The sequence below is a fragment of the Patella vulgata genome, chromosome 7 (genome assembly GCF_932274485.2).
Source record: "Patella vulgata chromosome 7, xgPatVulg1.2, whole genome shotgun sequence".
Lineage (NCBI taxonomy): Eukaryota > Metazoa > Mollusca > Gastropoda > Patellidae > Patella > Patella vulgata.
In genome coordinates this window covers 49006823-49024727 of record NC_065885.2, presented here as the reverse complement: position 1 = coordinate 49024727, position 17905 = coordinate 49006823, and the positions used below count along the sequence as shown (strand labels likewise).

The 17905-nt window shown below is 35.7% G+C and overlaps 1 protein-coding gene across 4 annotated transcripts in view; it reads left to right on the top strand.

The window, feature by feature from the left end:
• LOC126826696 (hepatocyte growth factor receptor) overlaps positions 1 to 17905 on the top strand; it is a 140464-nt gene that overhangs the window by 26628 nt on the left and 95931 nt on the right. Inside the window, exons 13-20 of one of the 4 annotated variants that reach the window (XR_008788800.1) lie at positions 451 to 727; positions 1055 to 1189; positions 2149 to 2232; positions 2493 to 2677; positions 4215 to 4324; positions 8140 to 8302; positions 10148 to 10284; positions 11121 to 12497. Coding sequence is in view for 3 of the 4 variants with exons in the window: in XM_056102409.1 (XP_055958384.1) it covers positions 451 to 727; positions 1055 to 1189; positions 2149 to 2232; positions 2493 to 2677; positions 4215 to 4324; positions 8140 to 8302; positions 10148 to 10284; positions 11121 to 11364 (1335 nt within the window). In the remaining variant the exon portion in view is untranslated. Of the gene's footprint in view, positions 1 to 450; positions 728 to 1054; positions 1190 to 2148; positions 2233 to 2492; positions 2678 to 4214; positions 4325 to 8139; positions 8303 to 10147; positions 10289 to 11120; positions 17172 to 17905 lie in introns of those variants that run through there. The other 3 variants (XM_056102409.1, XM_056102410.1, XM_056102411.1) reach the window with 3 other exon arrangements.

The window sequence follows — 17905 nt, the reverse complement described above, 5'->3', positions numbered from 1 at the left end:
ACAATATGACCTGCCTCAGATATATTTTGGTGAAAAAACCCTGAATAATCCCATGCAGCTGTCGGAGAGAACTTTTTGAAAAAATACAATCATTTTTATTATAATTATTGACAAGGTTCCAATCTGACAGCTGCAACAATGGCTGAATAACAGTCCATGTCTGTTAGCTTCCCGGAGTGATGAGTTGCCTTTATCACAATTCTCAGTACATGTAAACAGTTCGTAACCCTGTTCAGACAGGGTAAAAAGGTTATTTTATTACATTTACTGTAATCGTAAATTTCAAGTTTTCATATCAGATGAAATGTAAGAGTGCTCCTTTAACATCTCTTCCAAAAAAAAATTAATTATGGAAACAGATAAAATAAAAATTATTCAAACTGGTCGATTGATTTTTAATTTGAGATTATTATGTCAGGAAATTATGTATGATATTTGTGTGTATTTTAGGTTCATGTTGGTAATCTTCATTATGAAATAGGATTTGTCATATATACAGCAGGAGCATCAGCTTCAACATACCAACTTGTTATACTGGGTGTAATAATAGCTTTAATCTGTATAGCCGTTTTCGTTATATTATGTATAATGAAGAAAAAACGTATTGGTTTCTTTAAACCCCCATGTGATGATCGTAGTATCAGATATACACAAGGTGATCATATTGGTATTGATAGTTTAACACAACCTGGTGAACATACTTTTAACCTAGAAAACAGACAAAACAGTAAGGTTTTTTTTTATTTCTCATTTTGTTGGAATGTGGATTGTTTGTATAGGGAGTGCGTAGTTGGCTAGTGGCTACAGTTTTTGACAGATATTTTTCAAATTTGGTGTGAAGCATTGTGGTCATGAGAGGACGATATTCAGCATTCAGCGACTATCAGTTCCTTTTCTGAAATATCAAATTTGGTCAACATCCAATTAAGCTGCTGTTGAGACATTGTTGCTAAATGGGCGAAAGTGGGAATATTTCCATGTTATGTGGCTTTCTTATAACATTGCTTTTAACAAACTAAACATAAAATCATATATAGTAATATTATGTTTACAGATTATACAGAAAGAGATGCTATTGCTGCAGCTGCACCTTCAACCCTTATAGATGATGATCTGTTAGCTTTAATAACAAATGAAAATCTGCTTATAGACAGTGAACATTTAACTAAAACTGAAATATTGGGCAAAGGTAAAACTAGCACTTATGGATGTAGTATTGACTAGTGCTTGCACGATATATTGTTGGCACCACAATATATTGTTGGCATGATATATCATTCAATCGATGTATCGCGATTCACCTTTTCACTATTCGCATATTGAATCGCGAGAAACTGAATTGATTTATCAGGGTTCTTTTTTTATGTTTTTTTTTGTCGCTTCAGTAAGTAACCTGTCACTCTTAATTATCTACGTCACACATTATCCACACAAACACTCTTAAATGATTTTGGTCATTGTTTTGATCTACATCAATTTCATGATATAAAACAGTTTAATTTCTTCGACATTGGCAGGACTAAAAATATCAATTATTCATTTATCTTGTTGTTTTCTTGATAAATATTGACCTGGTTATGAATCATGATACGAATCGTATCATAGTACTTGAATCACAATATGTATTGTATCATGACTGCCGTGGCAATACCCAGCACTAGTATTCACTCAACCCTTAATGTCTTTTTAAATTATTGCCTTTATAAGATTAAACACACTATAAAGATAATTGAATTTAAATTTCAAAATTATTCGATAGAGGAATTTTAAAAAAATTGTTTATATTTTCCATTAGTGCATAAGAAGAACAATTAGGGAAATCGATTAAGAAAATAACGTCACAGTCTATGGATGCCTTTAACCTGGCGTAGATATAAAATTGAAAATGAGATGCTCAACTACCTTCTATAATATTTTATCAGATGCTTGTGACACATTGAGCTCTTTGTCATTATCAAGATAGGATCATCAAAATGTTCGAAAAACTGTCATAGGCCAAAAATGGCATGGATTTAACAATGAGGTGAGAATAATAGTCTGGTGTTGTAGTGAGAGTCCTGTGTTATCTCTCTGCTATTTTATTGACTATCCAGGACATGGTTTTTGATATGTACAGTATTTGAGTTATTTGTATTGTGTTTTATGTAGGTAATTTTGGCTGTGTATATAAAGGGTTTCTTACATTGCCTGAACAAAAAGGAGATATATTGGTTGCTGTTAAAACTTTACATCGTAAGTAAACGCTACATTTCTACTCTATAATTAACAGAAACTTGATGATGTTGGTTCAAATATGTATGATCACACATGACAAATTAATCTGTTGTACCGGTTTTTATATTGTCCTTGATTTCACAGGTTCAAATCTGACCAATGTATTGTCAAACATTTGCTCTAATTAACTTTCAAAGTATTGGCCATGTGGAATGTGTAAATACTTGGAATTGATGTATGGATATTGAAAACATACTTTCCAACAATTTGTTTTTCAGAGAGTAATCCTCGTGAAATAGAGCTAAATGCTTTTCTTCAAGAGGCTCTATTAATGAAAGATTTTCATCATGAGAATGTTCTAGAATTAATTGGGATATGTCTTGGATTAGATGCCATGCCTCTTGTTGTTCTACCGTTTATGGAACACGGTGATTTACTCAGCTACATCAGAGATGAAAATAATGTAAGAATTTATAAGATTAAGAATACAAATTTTGTTAAGACATCACTGATACAGATAAGGAGTTTACTCAAGTTAAAATATCAGTAATCCAGAACAGGGGTGTAATAAAATTAAGCCATCGGTAATCCAGATCAGAGTTTTACTCAAATTAAGTCATCAGTTATCCAGATCAGGAGTTTTCTCAAGATATCAGCAAAATTCAGATCAGGGGTTTTCTCAAGTTAAAATATCAGTAATTTCTGATAAGTACTTCAAGAGTTATTGCCCTTGACCACTTTGAAAAAAATGCCCTTGATCACTATTAAAAGTCTTCTAGAGCCTTTAATGGCTAAAGTGATTATCAGATTAATTTTAAATTTAAACATAGTGTTTATGTTTATTAGACACAATATCCAATAAATTGAACATCTAAATTTATTAACTGATTACCAGTACATGTTGGATCTAGGAACAACTACAAGCCAATCAATCTTGAATTAGATCTGATAATTACTCGGGGTCACTGTGGCTAAGTGGGTAAGATGCTGGCTCGCTAGCCTGGAGGTCGGGTGTTTGATCCCTGCATTGGCAGAGGATTTTCCAGCGTGGTTCCCCCTTGTCAATGATGCAGGACGGAGGGCGTAACAAGCAAGGACAGCTGTCTAGTCATTCGGATGGTACGGAAAACCGAGGTCCTGTGTACACATTGGTGTACACGTAAAAAAAAATCCCCTGACAGTTGGAATTCAATATAAGAGTAGGCTGTAGTGCCGCTGTCCGGGCAAAATTTCCTCATAGCACACTGTATGGCGTATGCCCGTCTTTATCAGCTCAGTTTGGAGCAGAACAGTAGGACGTTAAACCCTATTTCATTTCATTTTCTGATAATTACTTGTTACTCTTGATCAGTGTCTTGTAAACCCTCCCATTACCTACAAGTTAGTACAAATGAGTAAACAATCAACAATCTATTGGACTGCTTGGATAACTTAGCTGCTGTGGGCATAGTTTTCATTGCCTGGCAAACTATATATATACATAATTATTGCACCCACAGAAATTATTTATTTTTACTGACATACATCAACAAAAAACCAAGAGAGAAGTGCAATCACCGGAATTGTGGTCATTCTGATTGGCCAAAAATGTTCCTCTACTAATAAAACATAATTCTGGGTTTAATTAGAAGCGTTATGCTATTAATATATTTGCCAGTGCACAAACATTAATCACTTTTGGTACATGCCAATGTTGCTCCCGACTCCCCCAAATTATAAAAAGGCCCCATACAAAGTTCTGGTGGTAGTCATTATACATATTCTGTGATCTTGTGTTGAATTTAACCAGCACATTAAGGTTACATATTTTACATGTATTCACAGAAATATAGCTTTGTAACAGTGTATTTAATGTCTGGCTGTTTGTTTTATTTGCTTTTAATTTTTATTACTAGAATTAACTGGGGTTTATTTATTTTTTATAATTTTGTTTTATTTGCTTTTTTTTAAAGTTTTGCTTATTTTTATTTTTGGTTTGTTATTGGTGTGTTTTATTTCAGAACCCCACAATTAAAGATCTAATACTGTTCGGTATAGATATAGCTAAGGGAATGGAATATTTAGCTGGCCTTAAGTTTGTTCATAGAGATTTAGCTGCCAGAAACTGCATGTAAGATTATTAACAATATAACACCCATTGTTTATTTTAATGGTTTTCCCCAAGAGTATAAAAATAAAATAAATAAATCTTTTACTCATGACAGAAATAAATTTTTCTTTCATAATTTCCTATCTAAAAATATTTGTTTACAAAATGACATACTAGTCTTTAAGGCTTTTAATTGTTATACGCCCACATTTTCATGTGGATGTATATTGTCGTCACCCCTGTCTGTCCACAATTTGCATGTGGACACTCTACAGGTCAAAATTTTTATCCAATTTTGACGAAACATGAAATATAGGTTTATCTCAGAAAGATCTTGGTTCCTTTCGATATTGTCATGTATCGGATCGTATCTTCATGGATTATGGTCCCTGATTGTATGAAAAATCACGTTTTTAGCTTGTGGACACTCTGCTAGAGGTCAATTTTTTTCCAATTTTGTTGAAACTTGAAATATATGTTTATAATTAATAATCTCGGTTAATTTCGTTATTCACGCATATCGGTTCAAAAAATCACGCTTTTAGCGTGTGATTCCTCTAGAGGTCACAATTTTTATCTGATTTAAAAAAAAAACGTTTGAATCTGTCAGAGTTACACCATAATGATGGTCGAAATTGAATTTCGTGAAAATCGGACCGAAACTGCCAGACAAAATGGTCACTCCCTATATGCAAATAGTGTTAAAGTATGTAATATCAAGGTTGTGGACCCTCTAGAGATAACAATTTTTATCTGATTTTGATGAAACTCAAAACATGTGTTTATATCCCAAAGATCTCGGTTTCTTTTGATATTTGCGCATATCGAACCGTAAGTTCCTGGATTATGTCCCCAGATTGTAAGAAAAAAATTGCGATTTTAGCTTGTGGAACCACTAGAGGTCACAATTTTTATCCGATTTTAAAAATCGTTTGGATATATCATCGTTACACCTGATGGTGATTGAATTCCAATTTCATAAAAATCGAACCAAAACTGCCTGACGAAATGGCCATTCCTTGAACGCAAATTGTGTAAAGGTATATATTGCCAAGGTGGTGGACCCGCTAGAGGTCACAATTTTTGTCTGATTTTGATGAAACTTAAAATATATGTTTATATCCCAAAGATCTCAGTTCCTCTGGATATTCGCACATATCTGACCATAACTTACTGAATTATGGCCCCTGATTGTACAAAAAAATCACATTTTTAGCTTGTGGAATCTCTAGAGGTCACACTTTTTATCCGATTTTAAACCTGTTAAATATATCACCGTTACACCATAATGAAGGTTGAGTTCAAATTTGGGGAAAATCAAAACGAAACTGCCCCACAAAATGGTCGCTCCTTGTGCATATTGTGTAAAAGTATTAATACGGAGGTTGTGGACCCTCTAAAGGTCACAATTTTTATACGCCCACATTTTCATGTGGACGTATATTGTCGTCGCCCCTGTCCGTCCGTCCACAATTTGTTTGTGGACTCTCTACAGGTCACAATTCTTGTCCGATTTTGACGAAACTTGAAATATAGGTTTATCCCCAAAAGATCTCGGCTGCTTTCGATATTGGCATGTATCGGATCGAAACTTCATGGATTATGGCCCCTGTTTGTACGAAAAATCACGTTATTTTCTTGTGGACCCTATAGAGGTCACAATTTTTATCCGATTTTGTTGAAACTTGAAATGTAAGTTTATAACCCAAAGATCTCGGTTCCTCTCTATATTCGCGCATATCGGACTGTAACTTCCTGAATTATGGCCCCTGATTGTATGAAAAATCACGTTTTTAGCTTGTGGACCCTATAAAGGTCATAATTTTTATCCGATTTAAAAAAACGTGTTATTATATCACCGATACACCCTAGGGACGGCTGAGTTCAAATTTCGTGAAAATCGACCCAAAATTGACAGACAAAATGGCCGCTGTTCGTTCTCAAATAGCGTAAAAATATGGTATATCAAGGTTGTGGACCCTATAGAGGTCACAATTTTTATCCGATTTTTTTTAAACTTGAAATGTAAGTTAATAACCCAAAGATCTCGGTTCCTTTCGATATTCGCGCATATCGGACCATAACTTCCTGAATTATGGCCCCTGATTGTACGAAAAATCGCGTTTTTAGCTTGTGGACCCTATAGAGGTCATAATTTTTATCCAATTTAAAAAAACATATTATTATATCACCGTTACACCCTAAGGACGACTGAGTTCGAATTTCGTAAAAATCGGCCCAAAATTGACAGACAAAATGGCCGCCGTTCGTTCTCAAATAGTGTAAAAATATGGTATATCAAGGTTGTGGACCCTATAGAGGTCACAATTTTTATCCGATTTTGTTTAAACTTGAAATGTAAGTTAATAACCCAAAGATCTCGGTTCCTTTCGATATTCGCGCATATCGGACCATAACTTCCTGAATTATGGCCCCGGATTGTATGAAAAATTGCGTTTTTAGCTTGTGGACCCTGTAGAGGTCATAATTTTTATCCGATTTAAAAAAACGTATTATTATATCACTGTTACACCCTAAGAATTGCTGAGTTCGAATTTTTTGAAAATCGGCCTAAAATTGACAGACAAAATGGCCGCCCTTCGTTCTCAAATAGCGTAAAAATATGGTATATCAAGGTTGTGGACCCCATAGAGGTCACAATTTTTATCCGATTTTGTTGAAACTTGAAATGTAAGTTTATAACCCACAGATCTCGGTTCCTTTCGATATTCGCGCATATCGGACTGTAACTTCCTGAATTATGGCCCCTGATTGTACGAAAAATCGCGTTTTTAGAGGTCATAATTTTATCTGATTTAAAAAAACGTATTATTATATCACTGTTACACCCTAAGGAGAACTGAGTTCAAATTTCGGGAAAATCGGCCCAAATTGACAGACAAAATGGCTGCCGTTCGTTCTCAAATAGCATAAAAATATGGTATATCAAGGTTGTGGACCCTATAGAGGTCGCGGTTTTTATCCAATTTTGTTGAAACTTGAAATGTAAGTTTATAACACAAAGATCTCAGTTCCTTTCGATATTCTCGCATATCGAATTGTAATTTCCTGAATTATGGCCCTTGATTGTAGGAAAAATCACTTTCTTGTTAGCTTGTTCTCTATCCATCTCTCGAAAATGTGGGCGTATCCTGCCTGGCAGCCGCTGGTTGTCCGATTTTGATGAAACTTATGTTTATATCCCAAAGATCTCGTTTCCTTTCAAGATTTGCACATTTCAGACCATAACTTCCTGGATTATGGTCCCTGATTGTAGAAAAATCACAGGGTTTTTTTTTTTTTAGCTTGTTCTCTATCCATCTCTTGCAAAATATTGGTGTATCTTGCTTGGCAACCGCTGGTTTTAGACTTGTCTTGGAAACATAATATTTCACTGGTAATTTAGAAACAATGGATTTGCATTTTTAAAATAGATTTAAAGTTGCATTGCCGAATTTAGTGATGTGCTTGCGATGGTTTAATTTCAGAAGCCAATGAATGTATCACAAAAAAACAAAACAAATATAAACATTAAACTAAAATATTTTTTATAGTACTAACCATTGGCATAATTCCTATTCTAAATATCGTCTATGGCTCAGTAAATTTTTTATTGGCAACATGGAGAACTACTATATAATGTGGATATACAATTTGAATAGATTGATAAATTCTCTAACCTGTATTATAATTTTGAGTGATTTCTCCTATAGACTGTATGATCACGTGTGTCTCAAAAATTCTGAAGGTCTCTTAGTTGTCTTGGTATAAGATTATAACATTGTCTATAAACTTTTTGTAGTCTATTTTATTTGATTTAACTTATCATTACGAAGGTTGGATCAAGATTTCCGAGCAAAGGTGGCTGATTTTGGTTTAGCGAGAGATATCTATGAAAAAGATTATTACAGTTCAGACAATAAAAAAACGAAATTACCAGTAAAATGGATGGCAATGGAAAGTTTGGAAAAAGGAACGTACAGTGCTAAATCAGATGTGGTGAGTTAAATAATTTTATTATACGCCCACATTTTCATGTGGACGTATATTGTCGTCGCCCCTGTTCGTCCGTCCACAATTGTTTGTGGACACTCTACATGTCACAATTCTTATCCGATTTTGACAAAACTTGATATATAGGTTTATCTCCAAAAGATCTCGGCTGCTTTCGATATTGGCATGTATCGGATCAAAACTTCATGGATTATGGCCCCTATTTGTACGAAAAATCACATTTTTAGCTTGTGGACTCTATAGAGGTCACAATTTTTATCCGATTTTGTTGAAACTTGAAATGTAAGTTTATAACCCACAGATCTCGGTTCCTTTCGATATTCGCGCATATCGGATCGTAACTTCCTGAATTATGGCCCCTGATTGTACGAAAAATCGCGTTTTTAGCTTGTGGACCCTATAGAGGTCATCATTTTTATCCGATTTAAAAAAAACGTATTATTATATAACCAATACACCCTAAGGACGGCTGAGTTCGAATTTCGTTCTCAAATAGCGTAAAAATATGGTATACTAGCAGGATACAGGGCTTCGCTCGGGGGTCATAACTCCGAAACCGGAAGTAGTAGACTGACGCCACCTGGCCTATGTTACTCCCCGGTCCGAGCTACCCCTATACCCCAAATTTCAGACTCGGGGCAGACCTAGTGTAGCCGCCAACCCCGAACAGACCGGCTTCGCTCGGGGGTCATAACTCCGAAACCGGAAGTGGTAGACTAACGCCACCTGGCCTATATTACTCTTGGTCTGAGCTACCCCTATACCCCAAATTTCAGACTCGGGGCAGACCTAGTGTAGCCGCCAACCCCGAACAGACAGACTTCGCTTGGGGGTCATAACTCCAAAACCAGAAGTGGTAGACTAACGCCACCTGGCCTATGTTACTCCCGGTCCGAGCTACCCCTATACCCCAAATTTCAGACTCGGGGCAGATGTAGCCGCCAACCCCGAACAGACAGACTTCGCTCGGGGGTCATAACTCCGAAACCGGAAGTGGTAGAGTAACGCCACCTGACCTATGTTACTCCCCGGTCCGAGCTACCCCTATACCCAAAATTTCAGACTCGGGGCAGACCTTGTTTAGACGCCAACCCCGAACAGACAGACAGACAGACAGACAAACGACAGTCACAAATATATATATAGAAGATAGATCAATGTTGTGGATCCAATGGAGGTCACAATTTTTATCCGATTTTGTTGAAACATGAAATGTAAGTTTATAACCCAAAGATCTCGGTTCCTTTTGATATTTGCGCATATCGAATTGTAATTTCCTGAATTATGGCCCTTGATTGTAGGAAAAATCACTTTCTTTTTAGCTTGTTCTCTACCCATCTCTCGAAAATGTGGGCGTATCCTGCCTGGCAGCCGCTGGTATTAAATACAAATCAATGACAAACAGGATTTATTGTCTTAATAAAGATTCAGAATTAGCAGTCTTGTTGTAATATTAATTATAACCTTGGCTACTAGAATTAAATTAGTACAATTTTTCCATTGATATTATTATTATTAAAGGCATATCGTACTTGAGAGTTTATGCTTGAAAATTAAATCATATATTATTTTCTATAAATTTGATAAAATATAATTGAAATCATACCATGCCTCGAATTAATACATGCACACTCCTAATTGATTGTGTGACTGACTACTCATTTTCTGTAGGACTGCCTTAAATACACCCCATTTAAGGCATTCGAAAGATAAACATACTAGACATAATGACCAGAAAAAAGCGATATTATTCAAGTTAGACTGCACAGGGGCATGTCAATATGATTATACTTAATTACAATAAGTGAACTATTTTGTATTTTATTATAGTGGTCGTTTGGTGTAGTTTTATGGGAATTGATGACAAGGGGAGTTAATCCGTATCCCGAGGTAGATAACTGGGATGTTATACGTTATTTAAAGGCTGGAAGAAGAATGGCTCAACCCCAATACTGTCCTGATCCTTTGTAAGTAACATTTATTGTTATATTTATGAACCTATTGATAATTCAAAGACAGTTTCATCACAATTCATGACCAAGAGTTCACAAGGAAGGGAGACTGAAAATAATATTAGTATTATATCATTTAGATTGGAAATAGAGTAATAAATTAATCCCTGCGCAACAAACTTGACAAATCTGAATAAAGTAAAGTACGTTTTAATCCAAAACAGGTTTCTGGCTACAGTCGTTCATCAACTATAGCTCAAAATGTGTCCTGGATTAAACCACTTTACTTTATACAGTCTTGTCAAGTTTGTTACACAGAGATTAATTTATTTAGATTATTTACCAGGATTTTTACCTGCTCTTCCCCGACTGTAACACTGAGATCTAGACTTACTTGTACTGTAACAGGGATTCTTTCACCCTTCTACCACTTCCAGACTATAACAAGTCCCCAAATTGCACATTATAGAAGTGCCTTGATTATCATAGCTATATTTTTGCAGAAATTAAGGTGGCAACTGATTGTCATGTTTATAAATTGCAAGACACCTATACAATTGAACAGTAAAATTTCTTAAATGTATGGCCCTGTTAAGAAAATGTAGTGATCATTTCCAAATGGTTTTGGTTTGAAAATTTAAGACTTGGTAATTGGGCTATTTTTTCCACACGGTGTTTGATTTTCTTACTTAAACCGACCTTTATCAAAGTATATCCTGAGAGATCTGGGCTTGCTTCTAATAATTACTAAATCATTAGCACAATAAAATAAAATTATCATATTTACTGTAGACTCAATCTTACACTTGCACAAATAAAAAAAAGAATTCCTGTCTTTAACTTTATTTCAGGTTTGAGATCATGAGACAATGTTGGAATGCAAATCCACAAGATCGACCTGCTTTTAGTGATCTTGTGAATGAAATTAGTAATATGATACAAAAACTAGAACACAAAACAGGTCCACAGAAACGAAATATTGAAAGTACTTATGTTAATGTTGATACAAGTGCTGAATGTCATTATGATGAAACAGATAAATTAATGTCTGGGGCTACAGGGGGAGCCATTGGTGGATCATCATCAGAAGTCTAACAACCACAATTTATTTTATAAAGTATTATAATTTTTACATGTTACTTTAGTATTGTCTTAGAAATGTTAAATTTAATGTTATTAATAGTGTACCAGTAGTATACAATCTAGACTCTTTAAGAAATTGATTTTTAATGTGTAACTTTCATTATGTTTGCAATAAATCATCAGGTATTATATACGCATTTCATTAGAAATAGACACATTATTCTGGTATGAATCCAAGACCTCTTCCCCAAAACAGGATATACCCCATGACTGATTTTTAGGGGAAAAAAACCTGGCAGTTTATTATTACTGTTTGTTTGAGAGAGAGATAAAGATGGCAGTGTCAGACCAATATAAACTTAAAATATTTCCCAATTTTTCCATGAAAAAATCAAATTTGTGTCTTACAAGCAAATCAAAAGTATCTATGGAATTTAAAGGTGATTCTATTTCCGAGATATCTGTACTGTATAGAATTATAAATTATTCACTTCCACTCCTTATCTCAGCCATGAATGTTTAGCCTAATAAATGTGGATCATAGGTTGGTTGAAAGTGCTTTTTGTACATTTTTATACACCCACATTTTCATGTGGACGTATTATGCCGTCGCCCCTGTTTGTCCATCCGTCAACAATTTGTTTGTGAACACTCAACAGGTCACAATTTTTATCCGATTACGATGAAACTTAAAATATAGGTCTGTCTCTCAAAGATCTCGATTCCTTTCGATATTGGCATATATTGGACGATAACTTCATGGATTATGGCCCCTGATTGTAAGAAAAATCACATTTTTAGCTTCTGAACACTCTAGAGGTCACAATTTTCATCTGATTTTGATGAAACTTAAAATGCATGTTTATAACCCAATGATCTTGGTTCCTTTCAATATTTGCACATATCGGATCATAACTTCCTGAATTATGGCCCTTGATTATACGAAAAATCGTGTTTTTAGTTTGTGGTCCCTCTTGAGGTCACAATTTTTATCCGATTGAAAAAAACATTTGAATATTTCACCGTTACACCCTAATGATGGCTAAGTTAGAATTTCGTGAAAATCGGACCAAAACTGCCGGACAAAATGGCCACCCCTCGTACGCAAATATTGTAAATATATCAAGGTTGTCGACCCTCTAGAAGTCACAATGTTGATCCGATTTTTATGAAACTTGAAATATATCTTTATAACCCAAAGATCTTGGTTCTTGTATGTATGCGTGCATATCGTACCATAACTTCCTGAATTATGGCCCTTGATTTTACGAAAAAATCACTTTTTGTTTAGCTTGTTCTCTATCCATCTCTTGCAAAATGTGGACTTATCCTGTCTGGCAGCCGCTGGTTTTTTATAGAAATATTTTTATATTTATTTATCTTGAGAAATATGACATTCTGCATTACATGTGAAGGTTTTTGTACTTTATTATACTATACGTCCACATTCATAATGTGGACGTCCACATTCATAATGTGGACGTATATTGCCGTCTCCCCTGTCTGGGTGAGTGCGCGTGTGTGTGTGTGTGTCGCCTACAGAACGCAATTCTTAACTGATTGTCTTGAAACTTTACATACTTACTCCTTATACCCTAAGGATGTTCCCTATTTTTTTTGGTGCATGCCCATTGCCCAACCCCCATGGGCAGAGCCACACCCTTTTTTTTGTATTTCTTTGTTTGTCGTCTACAGGTCGCATTTCTTATCGAATCCACTTCAAACTTTGCATATTTATTCCTTATACCCTAAGGATCATCACTATTGTTTTTGGTACATGCCCAACCCCCAGGGAGGGGGGTTGGATGGCTGAATGGTTAGCGTGCGCGCGCTGTATCATAAAGTCTGTCATTGAGTCGACTGGCGTGGTTTCGAATCAACGGTGTACGTGACAAGGAGTACGGTCGCCTGTCCAACCTCGTGGGTTTTCTCCGGGTCCTTCGGTTTCCTCCTACTGCTAAAGACCCCTATGCGCAAGCGAATAATTGAAATAAAATCAAAAAAACATATGTTAGTCCCGAAATGACCTAGGTTGTGTCGAGTGGACGTTAAACCCCATTTCTCTCTCTCTCTCCAACCCCCAGGGGCAGAGCCACGCCCATTTTCTTTTTGGGTGTCTGTATGTTGCCTACAGGGCGCAATGCTTGCCTTATCGTCTTGAAACTTTACATACTTATTCCATATACCTTAAGGATGATCCCTACTGTTTTTCGTGCATGCCCGACCCCCAGTGGCAGAGCCACGCCAATATTTTGTATTTTTTGGGCATCGACAGGCTGCATTTCTTAACCACTCATCTTGAAATTTTACATACTTATTCTTTGTACCCTAAGGAACAGCCCTATCGTTTTGGGTGCACGCCCAACTCCCAGGGGCAGAGCCACGCCCATTTTCTTTTTGTGTGTCTGTGTATCGCCTACAGGCCACAATTATTAATCAATCGTCTTGAAAAAATTGCGTATGAATTCCTTATACCCTAAGGATGACCCCTATTGTTTTTGGTGCATGCCCGTCCCCCAGTGGCAGAGCCACACCCATTTCTTGTATTTATTTGTTTGTCATCTACAGACCAAATTTCTTAACATATTACCTTGAAACTTAGCATACTTATTCCTTCTATCCTAAGGAACATCCCTATATTTTTTGGTGAATGCCCAATCCCCAGGGGCAGAGGCACGCACATTTTCTTTTTGTGTGTCATTGTGTCACTTACAGCTTGCAATGCTTAATCAGTCATCTTGAAAACTGTTTTATACTTATTCCTTATACCCTAAGGCTGACCTCTATTATTTTTGGTGCTTGCCCGACCCCCAGGGACAGAGCCACGCCCATGTTTGTGTGTCTTGTGTTTCGCCTACAGGCCACAATTCTTAACAGATCCTTTTGAAACTTTGCATACCTATTTCTTATACCCTAAGCATGACAACTGCATGTCCCAACCACCAGGGGAAGAGCCACGCCCATATTTTTGTGTTTATCGTTTACAGGAAGCAATTCTGAATGGATCAACTTGGTACTTGGCATATGTATTCCTTATAACCTAAGGACGTCAATTATGGATTTTGGTGAATGCCCTGACCCCCAGGGGCGAAGGCCACAATACTGAATGGATTATCTTGGAACTTGGTATACTTATTCCTTATACCCTAAGGACGGCAACTATTGATGTTGTCATTTCAATAACAGGGTGGTGCCTATTTATATTGTTCCATATTCAACCCCCAGGGGCAGAGCCACATCCGATTTTTGTATTTATCATCTACAGGCTGCAATTCTGAATGGATCGTCTTGGAACTTTGCATATTTATCCCTTATACCGTAAAGACAGCAACTATTTATTTTGGTACATGCCCCGACTTCCTGGAGCAGTATAATACCCACTTTTTATTGTCTGTAAATTTGGAAAAACAAACCCAACGCCTAGCCTTCTTTGCCTCTTGTCATATTACGGCCATTTCATATTTCATTCTCTTCATTTTAAAAAGTACCATATCAATCAAAGCTGGAATGTGGACGTATATTGCAGCGTTAGCGATGCTCTTGGAATTATTCTTAACCACATTGGTTGATTCGCAGTTTTGAATGGGAAAACTTGGAGATGACATTTTGAATCTGCAGTAACCCTCAGACCCAGTCCCAAAAAATTAGTGCTCAGTATTTTAAATATTATGCGTCGATATCTAAAATTGTTTCAGGGCATGGGGCTTGCTCCATTATGACATCATTCTTTCACTCTGCTGCAGTCTTATACTATCACAAAACAGGCAGAATTGACAGGCAGATGTCTAGATTCTGTCCAATTTCTGATCCTTGCGTTCATAAGAATTTGCCGTCAGCTATGACCTCAAATGCCAGGTAATTGACTTAAATTTTCACAATTTTATTGGGGAGATCCCCCAAAACCCCCCTTGTGTTACTTGCCCCTATGGCACTCACAGGATGCCTTTGGTATGTTTAGCAGAGAGAAATAGTAAGCTAGCATAAATGTTTAATCTATAGAATTTTAACATTTGAGATCTAATCATGGTTCAAAAAGCTTAAATAATTGCCAAGATGACCCATAAACAAAGTCTCTTTTCTTCCTGAACAATTTCAAATTTGACCAAATATAATGATTTTAAAAACATGACAAGGAAATGATATAAATATATTTTGCTAATTTAATTTGCTTTTGTATGTTATTATTTAATTAATATTACGATACGATATTATATTATATTATATTGTCTATTATATTCTCTTATACATATAAGTTTAAGTCAACTAGCTTTAGCTTTAATTTTAATCATTTAATAAACCCACATATATTATATTAATTATAGTTTTTATTGGATTTCGCAAATAGAACCATATCACCAGATTTAAATATTCAGTTCTGTAAGTCTCAACACGCCAGATTGTTCACATATTTCTTAAAGTTAAAAATATGTGATCATATTTTAATACCATGATATCTTTCAGTTGAGATGTTTCATCATACACTCTCTTATTATAAAGAGTTGTAACAAGTTAGTATAGGTGAATAGATTTGAGTTGAAAAACTACATGTTTTGTGTATGTAAAATCTAAGAATAAAGTCCCAATTTATCCTCCATACTTTCATATAGGTGTATACGAATTTTCCTACTTCTGTTCCTCATTTATATTCACTGTTTTGGTAAAATATGATAGTAATTCATTTTAATTCAATTAATACTCAGCAGATCTTTTGATGGTCTCCAGAATATCCTGTGTATTCATAATTACATGTAGTTTACATGTTATAGTGTACATTTATATCATGATGTCGATAAAAATTATTTGAAATATTAACATTTCTGAATATGAAATGGTGCTAATCATAATGGCTTTTACAAATTATTGAATTAATTAAATGATTATTTCTACACTGATGCTCCTATTGTAAAATATGGTGTAATCAGACCCATGGTCTTAAGAGACAGACATTTTAATGTGGTATTATTTTGTGACTCGTTTCATCTGTCTGTCTAAATTGTTTAAAAGAAGTTAGCAACAGAGCGCTAACTATCATAATGTTACGTTGTTAACATTAGTGAGATGAAGAAAGTTGTTAAATTTAAATTAATATATGACCAAGATCGGTCCTTGTTCATTTTATGGAATGCGCAGTCTATTTTACAATAGGGACTGAAGTTATCTCCCCTTGTAGGCATTTTTTGCAAAGAATCTTTTAATCTGCTGAAACTTCTGCTGGTTTATTATACTTGTATATAATGTGATTAGTATTATACTCTTTCTACTAAATTTATATTTATATTTATATTCTTTATTCACTGCATGGTTTTAAAAAAAATATAGTGCCAATTACATTTGCATTTGATTGTGTTTGCAAAGTCTTAAACTCAATACTACTTATCGTTTATTCAGGAGGAGCCACAGTGACTAAGTAAGTAAGATGCTGACTCGCTAGCCTGGAGGTCGCGGGTTCACTTCCGGTGTTGGCCGAGAAAGTTAATTGGGATTTCCGGCCTGGTTTCCCCTTGTCAGCGGTGCAAAAACCGAGGTCCTGTGTAAAGATTGGCGTGCACGTAAAAGATCCTGTAGCAGATGGAATTCGATATAAGAGTGCACCACTGTCCTGACAAAATTTCCCAAAATAGTACACTGCATGGTGTATGCGCATCTTCATTAGCAGAACAGTAGGACATTAAACCCCAGTTTGGCAGACTCCACCATTGCTCCATTATTACCCGAAAGTTATTTTCAATTTTATAAATATTAATTACATGTTATTATATACTTATCTTGTATAATTTTCTTAAGCTTACATTTAATAAATCAGTATTCATTTTGTTTAAGATGTGTTTTCATTTCCTAATTATTATTTGTATCACACTTCAACTGTATTAAGACAGGTGTTTTTTTTAGAAGTTTGAGTTTACATGTTACATTAAAGGCATTCTCAATATAAGTTATTCATCCTGTTCGTAAGCAGTATTCAGAAATTACTTTGATATATTGTTTCGAAAAAATTGTTGGTAGATAAAATGGGCAATTTGGCCAGTTATCCCTTTTAGCAGTGACTATAGCTTCGTCCGTATCAAACTCTTCAGACCGATTTATCTCACTTGGTGGGGTTCTATATATACTGTTTCGATACAAAGCCGATAATATGCAGAGGAAAACCCTCCTAAGCACAAAAACCACACCAAAGGATAACAAGCGTCTAGTTTTCATAACGGACTATTATCCAACTTCAGTCCACATCAGCAAGATCATCAGGAATAACTGGCACATCCTCCACAGTTCGAACGATTGCTGGACTGTTTTTCCAAAACCCGTCCCTGATTTTCAGACGTGGTTTCCCCTTGTCAGTGGTGCAGAACGGAGGGCCTGACAAGGACAGCTGTCTAGTCCTCCGGATGAGACGAAAAACCGAGGTCCCGTGTATACATTGGAATGGACGTAAAAGATCCCTTGGCAGTTGGAATTTGATATAAGAGTAGGCGATAGTGCCGCTGCCCGGGCAAAATTTCCCTCAAATCACACTGTATGGCGTATGCCCATCTTCATTAGCCCAGTATAGGAGCAG